Source organism: Parasteatoda tepidariorum, chromosome 3 (assembly GCF_982258835.1).
Source record: "Parasteatoda tepidariorum strain Cologne lab strain chromosome 3, Ptep-v5.0, whole genome shotgun sequence".
NCBI lineage: Eukaryota > Metazoa > Arthropoda > Arachnida > Araneae > Theridiidae > Parasteatoda > Parasteatoda tepidariorum.
This window is the reverse complement of record NC_141757.1, coordinates 83,309,867-83,328,126: the sequence shown is the minus strand read 5'-3', so window position 1 is coordinate 83,328,126 and position 18,260 is coordinate 83,309,867. Positions and strand designations below refer to the sequence as shown.

The 18,260-nt window shown below is 29.6% G+C and overlaps 1 protein-coding gene across 2 annotated transcripts in view; it reads right to left on the bottom strand.

Annotated features, from left to right (window-relative positions):
* LOC107456354 (uncharacterized) overlaps window positions 1-18,260 on the bottom strand; it is a 177,309-nt gene that overhangs the window by 23,286 nt on the left and 135,763 nt on the right. For both annotated transcript variants that reach the window (XM_087159711.1, XM_087159710.1), the window contains one exon: window positions 1,117-3,000. In XM_087159711.1, coding sequence (XP_087015837.1) covers window positions 1,117-2,929 — 1,813 coding nt within the window. In that variant the 5' untranslated portion in view covers window positions 2,930-3,000. The remainder of the gene's footprint in view (window positions 1-1,116; window positions 3,001-18,260) is intronic.

Below are 18,260 nucleotides of genomic sequence, written 5' to 3'. Positions count from 1 at the left end.
ACAAACTCTAAGTCAGGAATAACTTGACATTCTTCAGTAATGTAATATGCCAAACAAAATGATGCTTGGAAATGTCGAAAATTTTGTTTAATATCCTTATATTTTACTTCAATTAGTATGATTTGATATAATCATGTTGGGAAAATGCAAAAATCTGTTCTTAAATATCTTTTAACAACTTTTTTTCTAATTTTATTGCCCAAAAATGTGTGGGGAGAGTAGTTACAGACCATGTCAACCTTCATCTATGAAAAGGTAACCCAACATAGAGTCGAGTTAACATGTCTTATAGTGAATTGTAGTCCTTAGTGAATTGTAGTTGTAATTTTGTAGTGGTAGATACGCTACAGTACTCCCCCACCAGAATTATAGCTATGATAGAATTCGATGAATGGATGCCACTAGTTGATTCATTGCTGTTTTGTGCGAAGCCGGGAGAGCTGTATTAAGATCACCGTATTTTTTTGAGTGCTGAATGTGAGAGGTGTATTAACTTCACGGTTGTAGTCTCTCCTGTGTTGCCGTTAGCAGTCGAGTGTATGCAAGCTAACGTTGTGTGTGATCGAGATGAGACTGAGTAGCAACAGCGTGAGGAGGTGGATAATGATGCAGTCACAAGTAGCAAGTCAACTGTTCAATGTGGACCATCCAACGAAGTAGGCTTTACTGCCGATGTAGGCGTATCCAGATCAAAGTGGGCGTTTTTGCCAAGGTAGGCGTGTTCACATCACGTCCGAAGGTCACCAATATGGGGGTGGAGCTACAGACCATGTCATCTATGAAAAGGTACCCCGGCATAGAGTCGAGTTAACATGTCTTATATACTAGTGAATTGTAGTTGTAATTTTGTAGTGGTAGATACGCTACAAATGAATTAATTTTAAATCATAAGCAGTTAAACTCAAATTAAAACACAGTTTTATCAAAACTATGGGTTTTTGACAGATTTTGACAGGTTTTTTTTGACATGACGGTAAAAACCATGGTATAAACCGGTAAAAACCGTCATGTGTCAAAAACTTGCCAACCCTGGCCATGTGTAACCAGCATCTCGAGATCGAATGTTTGGCAGTCACTGTTATAAGCAATCAAAATGAATAATATAAGAATATTTACCACAATCTTGTGAAGGTGATGAATAAATTAAGGATGGTTGATGTTGAAACTTGTGAAGAGAGAAATTACCATCACAATGGGATGGGGAGGAAGAGGGATCCGAAGTTCGAACCAAACTATGATTAAGGGCACAAGTCTGTACATGGGCAAAAGGAATAATGTGAGGCGTGGCTTGTGCATGGAATTTACAGCAATCTGTTTGATGACCAAGAGAGCAGGGACTCTCAGAAGTCACACAATACGTTTTATTTATAACACTATCACTGGTATAGTTTAAATTGTTTTTACACTCTTGGTCCGTGACAACAGTTTTTTTAGTTTTCGAAAAGTTTGTTGTCATGCCGACGTGACTGACTGGAACGACACTAGAATTGCTGGTACCGTGGCTATTAACAGTGGTAACTGATTGATACGTGCATGTTTTTTGCATTCGAATCGTTTCTTTCACTTTCACCTCTGACTTAGTTTGTTCCAGTTTTTTGGGTTTGGTTGAATTCACTTTCGCCAACTGTTTATCTTTGGAAGGTTTTTTGGGGGGTTTCGATACTTTAGGAAGTTTCGCAGTCTTTTTTCCAGTGTCACTATTTTTGGAGTTTTTAGTTTTTTTCTCACTTTTTGTTGTATCCGATGACTTGGAAACGCTTTGCTTGGTATCTTTCTTTTGAACGGAAGAGTTATTTGACTTCTGGGTTGACTTAGGTTTCTTCTTTTTTTGAGGCTCCGATTCGGATTTGATGCTCGACGTTTCCGATTGTTCAACAACAGACGACTGCTGAACGGAGTGTGAAACGAAAACTTCCTTCTTCTCTTTGACGTAATTAATTTGCTTGTGAACAATATTTCCTTTGCCTTCTTTTTTCAGGTCAACGTGAATACGTTCGTGAACCTGAGTAACTGATTTCTGATGCGATGAGGGTTGAGAAGAGAACGTGACAACTGATGTGGTAGTTCTTGAATGATGTTCGATTGGTTTTCTATCTGGAATGCAAATGACATGCAATTTAGCCATTGCATCAAGACTAGCCATCCGTTGTGGATGAAGTTTAACTGGTTCCCTGTAAGGTACGATAAAATTATTAATTTTAGGTGGTTTAACGTTTTTAACAACGCTTTTAGTTTCAGATGGTGTAGTTACTGCCAGTTGAATTTTTGGTGGAGTTATTTTTGTATCCTGATTAAAGTTAGATTTGGGGACTTTTAAACAACTCTTGCCATTTAGCACCTCTTTCTTAAATTGAGGAGGAATGAAAGTGGGGCTTTTCAAAATCGAATGAACTGCCGGGGCTTTCTTAAAGTCGATGGTAGTTTTTTTACAATGCACATTCCCATTAATATGATTCGTAGCAATAAAATCTCCAGGTGAAGATGATTCGCCTTTTGAATGACTTTTGATATTTGGAAGCACAGTTTTGATATTGCCATTCATGTTGCAGTTATTAGAATCATTTATCTTTGGTTTTTTAGTCGGTGGACGTGCGAGATCTTTTTCGAATTTATTATTTACAGTTGGAGGCATCTTTCGCTTGCGACCAGGTTTGTTGTCAGAGTTTTTAACGGCTTTTTGTTGTTCTTTAGTCTTTTTCTTAGGTTGTACTTTTTCTACGCTCTTCGGTCGTCCACGCTTTCGTTTGGGACTGGATGCGGCTTCATCTTTTTCCGTTTTCAACTTTTTTATTTTAGTATTTTTGATTTTCTCGGTTTTCGTAACTTTCACTTTCTGCTCCTTAACTTTCTTAACTGGCATTTTCACTTTGGAGACGCCAGACTTAGCCTTAGGCTTAGGAATGGGAGGTTTTACTTGGGTGTCTTTCATGTTTTTGTATCAAAGGAATAAAAACATTCTTAGTTTATTTGTTCATCCCACACATCACAGTAGCCAGATTCCTAAAATAAAATAAAAAAATTATTAACATAGAAATTTATTTTTAATAAATTAAGCAAAATAGTTAATGTTAATAACAACATTGAAATAAAAATTACAGTCAAACCCCGCTATAGTGAACCTTCAGGGGACCGAAATTTCGGTTCACTATAACCGGGAGTTCCCTATATCCGTTCCGCAAACAAGTTTAATTAATGTTTCTGAACTCCTTCCTTTTATTATACATTATTTAAATAAATGACCAATAAAATGAAATACAAAAATGACTGAAAAATAATACGTAGTAACCAAAAATGTGCTAACCTATTTTTATTTTTATTATTCTTCGTCTTGTGTACAAAAAAAATAATTAGTAATCTTCAGCTGATGCGAAGTTGATTCAGGGAAAATTTTGTCCATACTACAATTATAATACCCAATAATACTACAATTATTGTGTTGGCCTTTATTTGAGAATAAGAAAGTGAGATAAAAGAAGCAAACAAGAAAAGATGCTTATCTCTACATTTCACTCTATAGATGGTTTTAAAAATCAATATAAGTATTTATTTTGAAGTAGACATTTCAAAATTATTACAAAAAAAATGAAGAAAAAAAATCAGTCGAAGACAGAAAGAGTTTATAATATCCAACTTTCTCACTTTTTTGGTTCACTATATCCACGAAAAATAACATCATCAAGGCACGGGACCGAACAGTTTGATCACTATATCCGGGAGTTCACTATAAACCGTGTTCACTATAGCGGGGCTTTACTGTATTTACATAATCCAAGTCTAACAATCAAGATGTACGAAATTGAATAAACATATAAATGTTAAAGAAAGATTGCTAACTGTATTTAATTTTTGAAGCACTAAATCACAACAAATATGAAGGAATGTAGTATATGTCGTAGGCTGAGAAATTCGGCACATTACATTGCCGACATCCTTTGCAATATGACGTCGGCAGTTTTCCTGCCAGATTTTCAAATTAATCCACGAAATATATACACTGCATAAGATTAGTTTTGATAGTTTTAACGATGTAAAAATATCCAAACCTAATATTTTATATTACGTATATGCATTTGATAAGAACTATGATGCTGACTGTTATGATGCTTTTTATGATGTTTTGTTAATTACTATGACGTTGACTTTTGTGAAATTAAAAGAATTTTTTTTAACAACCTTAGGTTTTTAGATTTTGTGTATTTGTTTTGTAAAGATTTTAATAATGTTAAATAAAAATTGCTAGCTGTATTTCATTTGTGAAACATTTAATCACAACAAATATGAAGGAATGTCGTAGGATAATTGGACAATTCGGCATTTTGCTTACGGCCGTCATCATTTGCTAGGCTTACAGACAGTGAACCTTGTAGTCGCATTACAAAGTGACGCCGACAGTTTTCATGCTAGATTTTCAAATTAATCCACGAAATTTAGTTTTAACGATATAAAAATAACTAGCAAATTAGACGGATTTAATGTTTCATAATACGTATAAGAAGTAATATCAATTATTATCATGTTAATTTTCGTGCAATAGAAAGGGAAAACAAATTGAACAATCTTAAGTTTATAATATCTTTTGGATTTCGAGTATTTTTGTAAAGATTTTAATTTCTTTAATCGAAGTTACTTACAGCATAAGAAGAAATTTGACTCAAAGAAATTTTTGGCCATTAATTGGACAAAAAATTACGAGACTTGAGCAAACTATCGGTATTAGTGCGTAAAATCAGGGAAAATAAAAATATGTTTACGGTGCAGTGCCTGAACTAAAGCGAATTTGTTTCTGCTCTACTTATCAGTTAGAAAATTCTGGAAGAAAAAAAAGTTTATAGTTTAGGAACTATACCATGAATATAATTCCCCCCCCCCAGATATTTCGCACTGATAGGAAAAACAGAAAATAGCTTTCGTATTATTTTTCAAAAACAGTTAGCAGGACGTCATTTCTGCATACATCAATTTAGTGCATCTTAATTTTTATAAGTTGATTTCTTAAATGCGTGTTTTGTTTTAACTAATAACGTAAAGTTAACGTGAAAAATAAGATAATCGGGAGATTTTGCAAATTTACGCTTAGCTTCCATATGCAAGATTTCAAGTAATTGTACATGCGTACTTCTAGTGCGGATGCGTCAGTTCTGCACCCGTGAAAAAATACCAAACTTACATAAATGAAAATAATAGATTTTGCAAAAATCCGTAAACTAAAAGCCGCTAACGTAGTGGAATATCATTTTAACTTCGACTACAAAATCAAAACAAACATTTACAATGGACGTAGACTATCTCTTTAAAGCTGTGGCATACGATTCAAGAGGCTTTACTCAAAGTAAAACTGCGGTTCTGTAAGCAGAAAAATTTGAAAAATTATAGATTTCGATGATTTCAGCGATAAAAATGCAGTTTATTATTAATAACAATGTTTCAAAAAATATTATTGAACTTGTATTGATTATTTAACTTCTTTTAACTAAATTGTATAGTTAAAATTAATTATTTAATATTAAAATTAATAATTTTAAAATGGCGAAAATATATTTGGTTTCTTATGGAACTAGTACAATTAAACAACCATAATATTAAACAAAAATCAATAAAATTATTTCTTTATTGAACAAACCAATTGTTGTAAGCTTTCTAAATTTCATCAATAGATTTCTTCAAATTCGCATTCCATTTCCATGTTTTAAGTTCGTTAGTTAGAGGGCAGGCTTAAACAGAAAACAAAATTTAACAGCTATAAACAGCGTGCTTGTAGCTTTGTACTTGTAGCGTAAATCACGCCAACATAACGTAAAGTTACGTAGCATCTAAAATAAACGTGAGCATGCGCAGTTGCTTCAATCTTACGTAAGGGAGAATACGGAAGATAACGTAATAATACGAAATCCCCCTATTATTAAAATACGATAACAATAAAAAATAAGAACAAACAATTGATATTAGTAAAATTTTTTCAATTGCCTATTTTATATTTGTTTCTTTCATTTTCTGCATGATTGCGTAATATTGAGTGACAGGGTGTCAATAATTATTCGGGAATTTCTTTACCAAGTAATAAGATAAAACAGGTATTCAGCTAGTATTTATTGATTTCATCATATTAATAATAATCAATACAACGACGACCATATAACGTTAACCAATACAATGAATAAACAAAAAACGTTAATGTAGAAAACAACTGTAAAATTCATTCTGTAAAATTTCCTGTACTGTAAAAAAACTGTACAATTTCCTTAATTGATTTTGATATAGGAGGGGAAAAAATGCTTTAGGAACAACTACGAAAACATAGCTACAAATTGACTTCACCCCCCACCATGTTTTCGCCCTTTTTAAAATTTCATCACAATAGAGCAGTTTTAAGATAATCAGAAAACAAGCAAGAATTTAGCAAATATTTAGTTTGAATTTAACTTTGGAATAACAATAAACAATTTTCCAGTCACAATATTTATAAATATATGATTAAGTTACGAGAAAAAGTTATGCTTCTTTCTTAAATGATGTTCTATTTTAATTTAGTCTCAGCGTTTGTCGATAGATGGCGCTTATTGAAGGGATCAATGAAAGCACTTCACATTTTTTCCCTCATCCGCGTTTCCCCTTTGTCATTCCTGTTTGTGACACGAGTTGTCGCTTCTCAGGAGAGTATTTGAATAAGTAAAAGTGAATGTTTGATATCTCAATCGTAATTTTTCGAATTATATCATATCAGTTATCTGCAAAAAAAAAAAAAAAATAACTTGCTTTTTAATCTACATGAAAATCTGGTTTAAGCTACAGTTATAATAACGCCATAAACTTTTAAGTGGCTCCATGACAGAAGTCCACCATGATGAAAATAGGAGCAACAAATAATGATTTTACTACTCACAATCTTTTGCTTGTTTATTTAATTTCTATTTTATAATTAATTTTTGTATTTTTAGTGAGCAACATACTTATATTAAAATTAGGAACTCATTAAATAAATTCATCATTATTATTATTACATCAAATTTCATTCATTACTAAGAATTAAAGGAAATAAAAAGTTTCTAACTAAGACAAATAAAAGAAAAAGTAGGCGCAGACGAAAAAGTTTAGAGTTCGAATTATTTACTTAAAATTAACAAAAGCTTGAAAACTCAAAAGTTGTATCATAAGATTTTTTTTTTAACAACATTTGTAAATTTTTATCTTATTGACAATACATTGTTACAATATTTTTAATCGGGTACTTGCATCTCGAGTATAGTGATTATGCTTAACCATGCGACTCAAATCAGGTTTAATTGGATACCTGCAAGAGAGGTCACGCGTGAGAGTTGAATCTGATTGGCTTCAGAATCGACAAATGCTACAATTTACCAACGATGACGCCACTATCCTGGTATCCAATTGTATCTTAATTTAATTTAACTTATTTATTTTGATTCAACTGTTAATTTAATTGCCATTTTCTAATACTTAAAGTATATATTTAAAATTAAATGTAATTTCGGTCATACCCTATTTTTTGAACATGTGCTTGGGGGGGGGCAATATTAATGTTTCCGGTCAAACTGTGAGAAAAGTTTCAACTAAGGGGTTGTGGATAATCTTTGACCAGAGTTTCTTAATCATTGAGCTTCCCTATTTAATTCAGGATTGGTTAAAGAATTTTTCAGTTTTGATTGGATTTTATTCTTAATCTAAAATGATTATTTATTAGATGATTAACTTTTAGATTTTTATGCTATTGTTATTATTAATTTATTAACTATAATCAAGTTATTATTACGATTTTAACTCCTAAGGGGGGGGGAAGGACAGCAAAAAAAAAAAAAAAAATTGGATAAAAGATGAAAGATAGTTAAGTTGGTGAAATGTGAAAGTAGAAAAGGTTGTAGATGGTGAGTATATTTAACTAAAAATTAAGAAAGATAATTAAATGAAAATGGAGAAGTTTATTCAAATGTTGAGAGAAATGCATTTTTAACATGACAAGAAATAAATATGATCTACTCAGAGATATGTTAACCTTTTCACATTCTTCATTACTCTATCTCTATTTAAGAACTATAATTCATTTGGAGTAAGATTGCTTTTAATTTCATAAACCTTCACTTTTCTAATGATTATTTAAAAATTTAAATAAAAGGATACGATAGTTTATACTTTGCGAAGTCTAATCTTGGGCGTAGTCTTTTATTTTAAGCATTATTCACGACGTCAACACAGTAATATTAAAGAATGTAAATTAAAATTCTCTTGTGTGGAAAAATCAGCAAAAGTGTTGTTTTTTTTCTTTCATAAATCATAATACGAATAAAAACTATAACAAACATGATAATCATCTGCGTAAAATATTTCAAAACTGAGAAGTAACAAAAATTGAAAATCATATGTGAATCGAGCCTTCATCATAATTAAGACATAATATAAATGAAGATCATAAGAAAATTTCATTAAGCTTTCGAGTGAAAAATTAACAAAAGCTGAAAAAGGAAGAGAGCAGCTGTAATTATCATTGTATAAATGTTTCATAAGAGAGATAATAGTAATAAAAAAATGAATAAATAATTGAAACAAATTATGGAGGTTGAGGCTCAAGAGAGACTTGTCCTCGCAAGTACTTTAAAGAGGAAAGAAAATCATAACAGCTGTCATTTTTTTTTCTTCGTTTGCACGCAACTTCCTGTATACAAACCGTCAATTAAATCCAATTCGCTAATGTATCGTTAAAAGGAAATGTGCAATATTTTCTTACAATCTGAACGATGTGACTTATTATTACTATTTAGTATAAAAGAATATAAAATGATGAGGAAAAAAGTTAGGCGCGGTCTCAGTCACCATTTTCGAATGAAAATATTCCATTATTTTTCAGGGATTGAATTGATAATTGCAGCATTTCAATAAGCATTTTTGGAAAGAACTTGAAACAGTTATCTTTGCCATTATAGTAAAATATTCCATTGCTAATTGAGAGAAAAAGAGGAGCTCGCAGAGAATTCTAATTTTAAATTCATATTTACGAACGTAAAAAAAAGAAAAGAGAATGGTGATTGTAATTTTCTTTTGAAGCCATTCTTTAGACTCATAGATGAAAAACAATAATAATTGTATATTTGTTAACAAGTAACAATGTTTACCTGTTCATACAAATGAAAAAAAAAGTATAAATAACAATTGAGAAAATCGTTTGATATTTTGAAAAATTAATTTTTTTTTTAAATAATAAATGCTCTTGTATCTTAAAAAAAAAAAAAATTCATGAGAAATTTGCTTTTTAAATTAACTCACAAAATGTCCAGTTCAAAAAATAAATTTTAAATTATTAATTAATTTATTTTAAAGTTAAGAATGTTAGAATTGGGTATAATATGAAAAAAGCACAACTACTTCCACTTACTAGGAATAACATTTACCTTTTAGTTTAATTAATAAACTGAGTTTTAAATATGTTTACTAAATTCATAAACTTCGGTAAAACAACAATATAAATTATTTCCAAAGGAACTAGACTAATACAATTCCAACCTGGCGAGTAGCGACTCATAACAAGACACTTCGTTAGATGCTTTTACTTGTTGCTAGAAATCAGGTTCGCAGAAAATGCTGTTTACTAGTTAAATTTAGTAGGAATAACACGATCTGTGACGTAGGCTATAGTATACCCAATTACAACTTTTGAATAATCAAAATAAGATAAGCCTAAATAATTATGTATGTTTTTTGCAATGCCGTAAAAATTTGTTTCGTTTTTTAATTTCAAAATTAAACTACGAATAAAAAAGTGCATATTTTTTGAACTTTAAAATAAGTTTCAAGATAAAACAATGTGATTTAACTAAAATAATGGGAAAGGAAGGAAACAAAATTGTTCTTTTTTGACAATTAGAATTTACATACCAATTCTGGAACTCCTATGACTTCCAATTATTTATTATAGACATATAACAAAAATTAATAAATAAATAAATTACAATATCTGTCGATTTTACAGTTATTCTGTTGAAAAGTTATCGATTTTTGAATGTTAAAACACTTAGAACCGCGGGAAATCATTTGATTCGTTTTTATGAGTTTTAAAACTAGCACAACAAACTACACCATTCGTTTGATTAAAAACTTCATTCGTTTCAAAAATTTATAAACATAAAATTCCAGACGACATGTTTCAAGAGCTCAAAAAAGCGACTCGCTTTTTAAGCGCCCGAAACTTTTCGAACTGTGATTTCAAATTTGTAAATTTTCGAAGTGTATGAAGTTTCAAAATTTTTTTTATTTTTATCCAGTAATACCTTAACGCTTAAGTTTCTTGGGATTATTTATTAAAAACATGATTCGTAATTTACGAACCACACACTGCAATTCATTTTCAATAGATTTAGTAATACCAAATCGTGATTCGTATTTTGTTGATTTACGTTTCAAACTTAAGCAACTTAAGATTTCCACTTCGCTATTTGTTTTTCTAAAATGGTGATCGTATGATTCATGAATCACTCATGGCCATTTTAAGTCCTTGCTGTACATTTATTACACGCTATAATCAAGAATCATGACCCAGGATAAAGCGTTTTTGCTTTGTTTCTTAATTTCAATGAAGCCGCAATTAAATATGCTTCAATGCTTACAGCGAATTGTAAATATGAAATGATAAATCTTAAACTATTATAAAATAAGAAGTACAACTGCTGGCATTAACCTAACCCCTTAGCAACTGGGTCAAGGACCGATACACAGGTTCCAGTAAAATATGTACCAGACTGGTACTTTCAAAAAGGCCACCTGCTGTGCATAAAAAGAGGGGTGCTCTGGAGAATATGGCATTTCGCCCTTTTAAACATGAAAAGGTTTTATGGATTTTTTTTATTTTTCTTATCGCGATCTTTTTTTAGGGGTTTTGAATGTGAATCGGGCAAAGCATCTCACATTGAACCTCTTTGCATTCAATCATAAAAGTCAAATTAACAACAGTTTGGGAAAATTGTAATACATGTGTTGATATAACATACTTAATAATTTTTTCTTCGAATGTGTTTAATACATTCTTACTTTTATAATCGAAAACATTTTTTAAAAAAAAAATTCTTTTTCTTGGTGCGGCAGGTCAATTCAGAACGTTGTGCTACTAAATTCCATTTTCAACTCATCTCATAAATTTTCTGTTTTGTTTCGCTGTGCCAAAATAAAAGGCCCAAATAAACTTTATAAAAAAAATAATAAAGAACCATTTCTAAGTGCAGCCTGCCTGATTTAGGCAATAATCAACTGTGCTAAAATCTGCAAATTGAGTTAAATGAATCTCACCTTCACTTGTCTCTTACTTTTTTCGGTTACGTTTGGTGGTTTAAAATAAATTAGAAAAATTATTTGTTAATTTTTTTTTTCTTTTTCATGATAATAAAATAATTACTAGATCATAGAATTAAAAAAAAAAGAAAAGAAAAAAGATCATACATTCTCATTAACCAATCTGTCTTCTAAAAAAAAGTTATATTCTCTGGAAAACTATTGTAAAAATCATAACAGATTAGGTAGTTAACAAAAAATTTGAGTTTCCCTTTTTTTCTTCTTCTATTCTTTTTTTTTTCTTTTAATTTTTACAGTACGTGAATGGAATCCAAATTTGTTTGGAAGTAACACACGAGAAAAGATTTAAAAAGCGATTTGATAAAAACGACAACTAAGCAGCAATATGCATCAGAAGTTATGTTATTTTAACTACGGTGCTGTGATTTTGGCGGTACTGTGATTTTGCTAACGTAAAAGCAATCCGGAAAGTTTGTATTTTAAAGATTGTATATTTGATTACGGATAATTTTTTTGTTCGTAATTACTTATAGTAAGGGTCCATAGTATTTCTAAGTACAACTCCCACACAGAAAAAAAAAAAAAATCTGTTAAATTTTCGGTAAAACACTGTTATTTAAAAACGGACGATTGTTTTCTTAATCATAAAAGTACTGTTATCTTAACGAACAAATTCTGATATTTTAACAAAAAATCACATATTTTTTTATAAAAAAACTCAGTTATTTCGATAAAAAACTCAATGTCAGCATTACGGTCGGTGCAAGCCAAGAGCAGAATTCGCATAGCCAGTCCACACGGGGATTCAAACACGGGTCACCTAATTCGGACGCAAGGGCTCTGCCCCCGTAGAATCTCTAGTACTTGGTTATAAAGAAAAACCTTAAACTGTCTTTATTTTAATAGTCTTACTTATTAAAATAATATTTAAATATAATATAAAAAAGTTTAAAACTATATTAGCCCATCCTCAGAAAAATGTCTGGCAATTTTACTTACCCTATATTTAAAAGACAGATAATACTAAAATTAAGTATCGATTCGGCAATGAAGTCGAATAAGAGCAAGTATGGAATATAATCGTAAAATGATTTGGAAAAAAAAAAAGAAAGAAAAAAAAAGATAAAGTTATCTCAAGGTAAGCAAAATAGCATGGCAAAAATTAAAATTAGTGCTGACGGTTTTAATCTTTTTATGATAATCTCTAAATATCTCGGGAAATATACGTCCGGGAAAAAAAAAAGAAAAAAAAAGCATTTTGGATTCTCCAGAAAAAAGTAATTCAATCGACTCGTAGGTTTATGTATTTTGCTTCGCAGATGGACTGCAACCATCAAAAATTAAAATGGGGTACAAGCTTTTTAAAATGCCGATAGCTCGGGACCCATCAGATTGCGGAAAAAAATAAACAATAAAAATTAAAATTGATACATGTCAATTTTTTTTGTTCTTAATCTAATGGGTTTCGAAGTATCGCCATTTTACGCAGTTTGTACCCTTTTTAAATTTTCCTTGGTTACAGCACTATTGGAGAAGCAAAATGCATAAACCTATAAGTTTAATCGGGTTATTTTTTTCCTGGAGAAAGAATCCGAATCAGCAGCAGAAAAAAAAAAATACGGGTTCATATTTAAGATTTAAAACTTGCCTTCGCCCCCAAGGGGGGAGGTGGAAAGATCAAGTTTGGTATCATTGAAAAGCTTTAAAAATGAATCTATTTTCAATTTTTTCGGTTCGATTTTTTCCCGAAGAAGTCCATTTCCAAAAAGAAAACTTTTTTTTTTACGCCTAGTGTATTTTTATTAGCTTAATACCCAGAATTATTACTATTATCATTGTTTGTGCTCAGATTAATAATAGTTTGAAATGTTTTGTGCTTACTCATGCTTTCAGTTAGATTTATGCATCTTGAGACCCTTAATTAAAACCCTTATATAATTGTTGCGCAATAATCTTTGTTTTTTTTCTCAATGTGCTGAAATTATTCAATTAAAATACAGACTAAGAATATTCTCAAGTTTGATTATTTTCAGGCAACAATTTAAGAACTCCAATAAGTTTTCTCGAGAATAAATACCATTTAAAAGCAATACTGGTTTGTTGACAGAACAAATTAGGTGAATTTTTTTTTCCGACTGAATAATAATTGGAAACAAAATTAATAAAAATACAATATTATGTTCAAAATTTCTTATAAATCGTCCTTACTTTGTCAGCATTGTTATTGAAGATTTTGACAAGTCATAATTTAGATAAGAGAATTTCTTAAAATGTATTTAATTTAATTAAAATAAATAAAAAAAATTATTATTAATTTTATTCATTTTAACAAAATTAGTTTAATTATTTGTCACGGTAACAGAATAAAAATTTATCTAACTAGAGTAAAGTAATAATTTTTTTTATGGATCCAAATTTGCAGCGAAATACATGGCATTTTATACAATGTCTAGACCAGCGGTCCCGATTTGTAAGCATTGTTATAGAAGTATTTAGCAGGACATAATTTATAGAATAAAATTCATTAAAAGTCATAATTTGTAGAAGTATATTTACTTAAAAATCATTTATAATTTAATTATTTGTCAAGGTAACAAAGTAAAAAGTTATCGAATTTGAGTTAAGTAATATTTTTTATATTTCCCACTTTGCAGAGAAACGCAAGGTATTTTATACAATGTCTAGACCAGCAGTTTCCAATTTTTTTCGGCTATGGAACCTAAAATGGGCGACTTTTTTTAGGCGGAACCCCAACCGTTACAAATAAGATTTATAAGCAAATGTGAACACATTAACTAATAAGACCACTAATAATTTTGAAAATATTTCATACGAAAAAGAAAGTTTTTATTTTTATGGTTTAATAATAGTCTTAGAATTAATTAGGTTTATAATAGTTTTAAATAATTGATCAATTGAATTCACGGGCCTGCAGCGGCATCTAGTCTGGTTTTAAATATATTATTAGTATTTATGCATAAGTAATGATAAATAATGATCTGAATTATTGTTTCGCTGATATGAAAATAAAATATAAAAATTGCTATAAAAGCGTTGAGAATGGTTACCAGGTAAACATTATTCTTCATTGTTGTTTTATTTTGAAACTTAATCATTTTGTTTTGGAACGCTCAACGGGAAAATAGTAACCAAGTTTTTTATAAATACATATTTTACAATTCATGTAATAAATACATAAATTTAAGAACTGCTGGTTTATAGACATTCTACAGAATGACAATTCGTACACTGACGATAGAAATTACAATTTATAGTTTTTTTTTTCCACCGACTTTTTAATGAAATAATTTCATAAAAATAACCACGCAAATAAAAAAAAAAATAACTAATTTAAAATAACTGTTAAAAAATATTAATTTTCGGAACCCCTATAACACTTCCATGGAACACTTGAGCTTTGCGCAACAAAATTTGAGAACTGCTGGTTTCTAGACATTCTACAGAATGACAATCCGTACATTGACGATAGAAATTACAATTTATAGTTTTTTTTTTTCCACCGAAATTTTAATGAAATAATTTCATAAAAATAACCACGTTAATAAAAAAAATAACTAATTTAAAATAACTGTTAAAAAATATTAATTTTCGGAACCCCTATAACACTTCCATGGAACACTTGAGCTTTGCGCAACAAAATTTGAGAACTGCTGGTTTCTAGACATTTTACAGAATGACAATCCGTACATTGACGATAGAAATTACAATTTATAGTTTCTTTTCCACCGACTTTTTAATGAAATAATTTCATAAAAATAGCCACGCAAATAAAAAAAATAACTAATTTAAAATAACTGTTAAAAAATATTAATTTTCGGAACCTCTATAACACTTCCATGGAACACTTGAGCTTTGCGCAACAAAATTTGAGAACTGCTGGTTTCTAGACATTCTACAGAATGACAATCCGTACATTGACGATAGAAATTACAATTTATAATTTTTTTTCCACCGACATTTTAATGAAATAATTTCATAAAAATAGCCACGCAAATAAAAAATATAACTAATTTAAAATAACTGTTAAAAAATATTAATTTTCGGAACCCCTATAACACTTCCATGGAACACTTGAGCTTTGCGCAACAAAATTTGAGAACTGCTGGTTTCTAGACAATCTACAGAATGGCAATCCGTACATTGACGATAGAAATTACAATTTATAGTTTTTTTTCCACCGACATTTTAATGAAATAATTTCATAAAAATAATCACGCAAATAAAAAATATAACTAATTTAAAATAACTGTTAAAAAAATATAAATTTTCGGAACCCCTGTAAAACTTCCACGGAACTCTTGAGCTCTGCGGAACAAAATTTGGGAACTGCTGGTCTCTAGACATTCATGGAATGGCAATTCGTACACTGATTATAGAAATTACAATTTATAATTTTTTCATAAGTAATTCTTTCTTGCTTTTCCGCCCAAATGAAACGATTTTAGATAATAATAAATTTATTAATTATAATTTTTTTTATGCTGTAACGTATGCTTTACTTTATAAATAATTTAATCGGTCACGAAGATGAAACGACAAAATTGTCGGATGATACGATAAAAATGCTTGAAAGAAACACTGAATAGAATAGAATTATTTGTTATTCCTAAAGGGAGCAGAGTGTTACGGGAATTCAAGTTTAGTCACGGAAAATAGTAAATGTTTAATTGCTGGCACTCAAACAACAAACATTCACGCGAATCTGCCTATTTCTCGAAATTTTTTTAATGCAAATTATTACTAATTGCATGTTCTCTCGATATTAAGAAAAAATTTAAAGATCGTCGTCGTGGTTTTGGGTGTTTAAACTTAAAGTGAAGAACTGTAAGGCTTAGAAATTTAAATTTATGGAGGAGTGTAGAAAAATATACGAGGAGTTTGTTGGAATATATAACATTCTATAATTAGTCCAAGATTTATTAACTGTTGAACTAGTGAGTAAGTTGAAATTTATATCCTGAAAAGGTATATGCTTTATGAACTTTAGAATGCTTTATGAAATTAACGCTGAATTTTTCTCAAAATTCCAAATTGTCAAAAAATTATCGCACTTTTAAGTGATTTTTTTTCTCATTTTTTTGCTTTGCCGCCCAAAATCCATAACACTTAGAAACTTGAAATTACGAAGGTTTATAGAAAAAAGTATAGGGGAATACGACGGAATAAAAAAAATAATTTAAGATTCGACAATTAGTTCGAGAATTATCACCTGTACTATTTGTAGGGAAAAATTATCATGTTTGGTCGATATGTAGCCCGTTGAAATGCAACTACTGTGCTAAAATTTGAAGTGCTGAGAGAGCCATTTTCATTTGTTAACTTAACGTTAATTTTGTATTGATGTTTCGATTGGTTCGAAATTTATTTTAAACTCAAGTGTTTTTCCTTGATTAATTTCACCTTTTTAGTTTTAAATATTGACTGTATCCATTGTTGTAGAATATTTATCCTCCCATGCACGATAATGGAGCTTTTTATCAATCAAAATAAAACTAAAATTGTAAAAATTAATCCTAAACAATTATATGGCATATTCTTAGAAAATAACAAACTAGAGGAGGTAAACAATTATAAAGTATCTTGGAAATATGATTAACAGCAAAGAAGAAACTGATGAAGATATATTAAATAGATTAAACAAAGTCCAAAGAAGTTGCGCGATTCTCAATAAATTTTGGAAAAACAAAAATATAACAAAATTAAATTAGAAAAAATTAGAACTTTTAAACACTAATGTTAAATCTGTACTACTCTATGAGTCCGAAACATGGCACTGTCATAAAAATAACATGAAAAAAAACTTCAAGTATTAATTAACAGTTTAAGAAGAATCAGTATCAAGTGGTTTCATAAAATTTGTTATGCAAAAATCCTTAGAAAAGCAAAACCAATTGAACTGGATATTAAAAAACGTAAATGGAAATGGATTGGTCATGTTTTACATAAACCTGAGAAATTTAAAGTAAAACAAGATTGGAGCCCTCAGGGCAATAGAAAAAGAGGAAGACCTTAAAAATACTTGGCGCAGGACGATTCTGAGTGAATTGAAAACAATAGGAAAGACATGGAGAGAGGCAAAATATCTGGTTACAAATAAAGTGAGATGGAGAGTTATGATAGAAGCCCTATGCTCCAATTTGGAGTGAATATGCATGTATGTTTGGAAAAACAGCAACGTTTCTGTAAGCTTAAATTTACATAATGCTATTCATTTATTTTTTGCTATCTAAAAAAATCAAGTTACAAAACAATCAACAAATTAATTGATAGAATCAATTACTTTATAAATAATAATACGAACGGTTTAAAATATTATTGCGATTAGGGAAATTAATATAATGTCATTTATTTATATTTTACTATTTAAAAAAATCGAATCAATAAGTATGATATCAAACAACTTGAAAATTAGAACTGTAACGAGACCGAAATTGTTTAAGTGCTCATCACTTATGTAAATTACAGAAAACTCTTGATTCCGCACTCTACTCTAGTTAATCTGCTCATTAGTTATTTCATGTGCTTACTAACGGCTTTCGAGCTAAAGTGATCATTTATATTATAATTCATATAAACCAGGGTTGGCAAAATTTATGATTTTTCTTATCTTTTGTTTTTAAAGAAGAAAAAAAAATCGGATTTATTTTATATAACTCAGACTTTTTCTTTCTTTTTATATGTATTAGCCAAATCATCTGACAAAATGAAATTAAAAATGCTTTATAATATTTAAAAACAATAATATAACTAAAACAGTTAATAATTCTAACAAAATGTTTCACAAATTATTTGAATTAATCATATCACAGTTATTATTATTAATTTTTTGTTTTGTTCAAGCTAATCATTCTAAAATTTTAAAGACAGAAATTAATTTAGAACAGAATATATTAAAGAAGAAAAAAAATTATAAGTTTATCTGAGCAGAACAAGCTATTCTTCAAATATCG